This window comes from Anarrhichthys ocellatus, unplaced genomic scaffold (genome assembly GCF_004355925.1).
Source record: "Anarrhichthys ocellatus isolate YVR2014 unplaced genomic scaffold, GSC_Weel_1.0 scaffold270, whole genome shotgun sequence".
Taxonomy (NCBI): Eukaryota; Metazoa; Chordata; class Actinopteri; order Perciformes; family Anarhichadidae; genus Anarrhichthys; species Anarrhichthys ocellatus.
The window spans coordinates 17,161-20,842 of NW_022280295.1; the positions used below are offsets into that span (position 1 = coordinate 17,161).

General features: G+C 38.7%; 2 protein-coding genes and 1 long non-coding RNA gene across 3 annotated transcripts in view; 2 read left to right on the forward strand and 1 right to left on the reverse strand.

The window, feature by feature from the left end:
- The window catches only part of LOC116401187 (uncharacterized), a 451-nt gene extending 226 nt beyond the window's left edge, over positions 1 to 225 (forward strand). Inside the window, exon 2 of the long non-coding RNA XR_004213977.1 lies at positions 16 to 225. This is a non-coding gene — a long non-coding RNA (uncharacterized LOC116401187). The remainder of the gene's footprint in view (positions 1 to 15) is intronic.
- pik3r4 (phosphoinositide-3-kinase, regulatory subunit 4) overlaps positions 1 to 1,423 on the forward strand; it is a 16,231-nt gene extending 14,808 nt beyond the window's left edge. Inside the window, exon 21 of the mRNA XM_031879466.1 lies at positions 881 to 1,423. Coding sequence (XP_031735326.1) covers positions 881 to 1,051 — 171 coding nt within the window. The 3' untranslated portion in view covers positions 1,052 to 1,423. The remainder of the gene's footprint in view (positions 1 to 880) is intronic.
- Positions 1,424 to 2,097: 674 nt separating this feature from the next.
- Positions 2,098 to 3,682, reverse strand: part of LOC116401186 (kunitz-type serine protease inhibitor bitisilin-3) — a 2,609-nt gene continuing 1,024 nt past the window's right edge. Inside the window, exon 2 of the mRNA XM_031879467.1 lies at positions 2,098 to 3,614. Within this exon, the coding sequence (XP_031735327.1) occupies positions 3,439 to 3,614 (176 nt within the window). The 3' untranslated portion in view covers positions 2,098 to 3,438. The remainder of the gene's footprint in view (positions 3,615 to 3,682) is intronic.

Below are 3,682 nucleotides of genomic sequence, written 5' to 3' on the forward strand. Positions count from 1 at the left end.
ATTGAAGTGGCCCAGTTGAGTCTTTAGTTCTTATTGAAGTGGTCCAGGTGAGTCTTTAGTTCTTATTGAAGTGGTCCAGGTGAGTCTTTAGTTCTTATTGACGTGGTCCAGGTGAGTCTTTAGTTCTTATTGAAGTGGTCCAGGTGAGTCTTTAGTTCTTATTGAAGTGGCCCAGTTGAATCTTTAGTTCTTATTGAAGTGGTCCAGGTGAGTCTTTAGTTCTTGTTGAAGTGGTCCAGGTGAGTCTTTAGTTCTTGTTGAAGTGGTCCAGTTGAGTCTTTAGTTCTTGTTGAAGTGGTCCAGTTGAGTCTTTAGTTCTTGTTGAAGTGGTCCAGTTGAGTCTTTAGTTCTTGTTGAGGTGGCCCAGTTGAGTCTTTAGTTCTTATTGAAGTTGTCCAGTTGAGTCTTTAGTTCTTGTTGAGGTGGCCCAGTTGAGTCTTTAGTTCTTGTTGAGGTGGCCCAGTTGAGTCTTTAGTTCTTATTGAAGTGGCCCAGTTGAGTCTTTAGTTCTTGTTGAAGTGGTCCAGGTGAGTCTTTAGTTCTTGTTGAAGTGGTCCAGGTGAGTCTTTAGTTCTTGTTGAAGTGGTCCAGGTGAGTCTTTAGTTCTTGTTGACGTGGTCCAGGTGAGTCTTTAGTTCTTATTGAAGTGGTCCAGGTGAGTCTTTAGTTCTTATTGAAGTGGTTCAGGAGAGTCTTTAGTTCGTATTGAAGTGGTCCAGGTGAGTCTTTAGTTCGTATTGAAGTGGTCCAGGTGAGTCTTTAGTTCGTATTGAAGTGGTCTAGGAGAGTCTTTAGTTCGTGTTGAAGTGGCCCAAGAGAGTCTTTAGTTCTCATTGATCCTCTGAACCATGTTATTCCATGAACCCTGTGACGTCCTCAGGAGATCCACAGTAAACAGAAGAGCGGTGCGGTGGAGGACTCTCCTCGTCGAGGCCCAGAATCCCTCCCTGTGGGACACCATGACATCATCACCGACATCGCCACCTTTCAGACGACGCAGGGCTTCATCGTGACGTCGTCCAGAGACGGGATCGTCAAAGTGTGGAAGTGAGAAACACTTTGAGTTCAGTTAGGCCTCTTCAGCGCTTCCTGTCGTTGATAAGCTCCGCCTCCTCCTCCTATTGGCTGCATCTGAAGACACAAACGTCTCACAGAGGGAATAAAATATGAATACGTACAAACTATATTTAAATGTACTGTAATATTCTGCTTCAATCCACATTATGGAAATTGATCTGGTTAAAAATGACTTTATTCAAATTGAGGATTTTATTTTTTTGGAGGGTGATGTCATAAAATGTCATCATATTCAAAAACTTCAGTAGAAGAGATTTTGGTTCCGCCTGTATCATAATTATATTTAATTATTATTTTTAAATATTATTATTAATAGTGTTACTATTAATGATATTATTATTAATGCGAATATGAATTATATTATTATTGTGAATATTAATGATATTATTAATAAGAATATGAATATTGTTGTTTAATATTAATAATACAGATTGTTGAATTACCATATTATTGAAATATGAATCCCACACGTTCTCTCTGACTCCTGCCGGTTTCTTTAGACTCAGTTTGCTGGTCTGGACCAGAACCAGCTCTTTACTGGACATTTGATTCCAATTGAATATGTTAATAATCATCTGTTAACTGGAGCGATATCTTTTATTTGTTTTCTATCAGAACAGAATCCTCATTAAATATATGAAATGAGTCACCTGATCTCGTGTGAATATGAATCACTATCCTGTATAATATATCTAAACATTAAACTATAATGGTTCTCTGAACGTTTGAGCCCAAAATAACATGTCTTTCTGTATATGTTTTAATATTATGCTTCATTTCATGTTTGTCCAGCTGTTCAATAAAAACAAACATCTGTTCTCATTTTATTGATTGTGGTTTTAATAAGAAATAACTTGAGATATTTCTCATTCTTGATTCATATGCAGATTAGTTTCTGATGTATTAATCTATGAAATATAAAGTTTATATTGGGCCACAGTGATTTCATTCTTGATTCATATGCAGATTAGTTTCTGATGTATTAATCTATGAAATATAAAGTTTATATTGGGCCACAGTGATTTCATTAATACTTCATATTTATTTACTGTCAAATGAAAACAAAATCATCACAGATGTTTCAGCTCTGATCAGATTAATCAGATAATAATAATCTATATATTTTTATATAAAATCAGTCTTTCTGTGCCGCCTGTTAACTTTATCATCATTTACACTAACCAGCTGCAGGTTTCTTCATCATGGACATCTGTCAACAAACAGCTTTTCTTAAAGTCTTTATTGTGTTTTTTACATGAAGCACCATCTGTCGGTTTGATAAACCAGTGATCTTTAGGTCAGACAGACACGCAGACAGAGACATTTCAGACCTTTGAAGACTCAGACTTAAACCACTTCAGGTTCATATTAGTGGAACAAACTGAACCAGGTTCTGGTTGACCCCCTAACCTCAGCAGCTCCAGTTCACTTTCATCCTTTACAACATTATCTGGCTCTTATTTTCAAAGTTTGGTTCATCAGTTGATGTCAGGAAACAAGTCTGAAGTCAGGAGACGAGTCTGAAGATGAGTCCGAAGCCACGAGACGAGTCCGAAGTCACGAGTCCGAAGACCCGAGACGTGTCCGAAGTCAGGAGACGAGTCTGAAGTCAGACTTTGACGTTGACGTCTACCATCTACTACGATGACCAAACTGTGAAAGTAACACTCAGATGTTTGCTGGATTTCTGGAAGCTGAAGTACAAACACTTATTTGTAATAAAACGGTGCAATAAACGGTAAGAAATAACGGTTTCATATCTTACATCATAAACACTTTAAGAATTGGAGAAAATTCAAGATAAGGTTTTACAATAAAATGAATCGACCCTCTTTACCTGCAGTTACGTTCAAACATTTATGATGGTTACATCTTTCACTTAAAAACACTTCAATGTTTCTGATTTCTGATTCTGTCAAACTTCTTTATAAAGACAGCTGAAAAGAAGTGAGCGTCCGTCAAGTTGAACCAACGTCCATCAGAGTTTAGTGTTAAAAGAACAAAACATGTTGAATAGTGGGTTTTAAATCACGAATTGAGGGTTTTAAACTTTATTTTAAATTTTTATTATACCATATTTCTCCCGTTAAGGGGGAAATTTGTCTCTGCATTTGACCCATCCCTGTATATAGGGAGCAGTCGGCTGCCTATGACAGGCGCCCGGGGAGCCGTTAGGGGTTCAATGTAGGGACATTTCAACACATGACATGTCTCAGCCAAGGATCGAACCGTTGACCTTGCGGCGAATTGAGGGTTTTAATAAATCATGAATTAAGGCTTTTAAGTCCTGGAGAAGTCACTTTGCTGCGTTTCCTTGAAGATGCGGACATTGGTGGTTTATCGTCAGACTCTTCGTCCTCCTCATTGACTCTTCGTCACACAGAGGTTCTCACAGTCCTCTTGAGTCTTGAAGCGGTTCTCGTTGCCGCCGCAGCCGCCGAACCAGAAGCGAGAACATTCCTTCTGCTGGCTGTCGAAGAACCACATCATGGTGTAGTTCTGACAGCTGCCTTGGTCCTGACTGAGGAGACAGCTGTCTGTAACATGGACAGATCATTTAGTTTATACAGGCGAGTAGTCGCGTAGTTTATACAGGCGAGTAGTC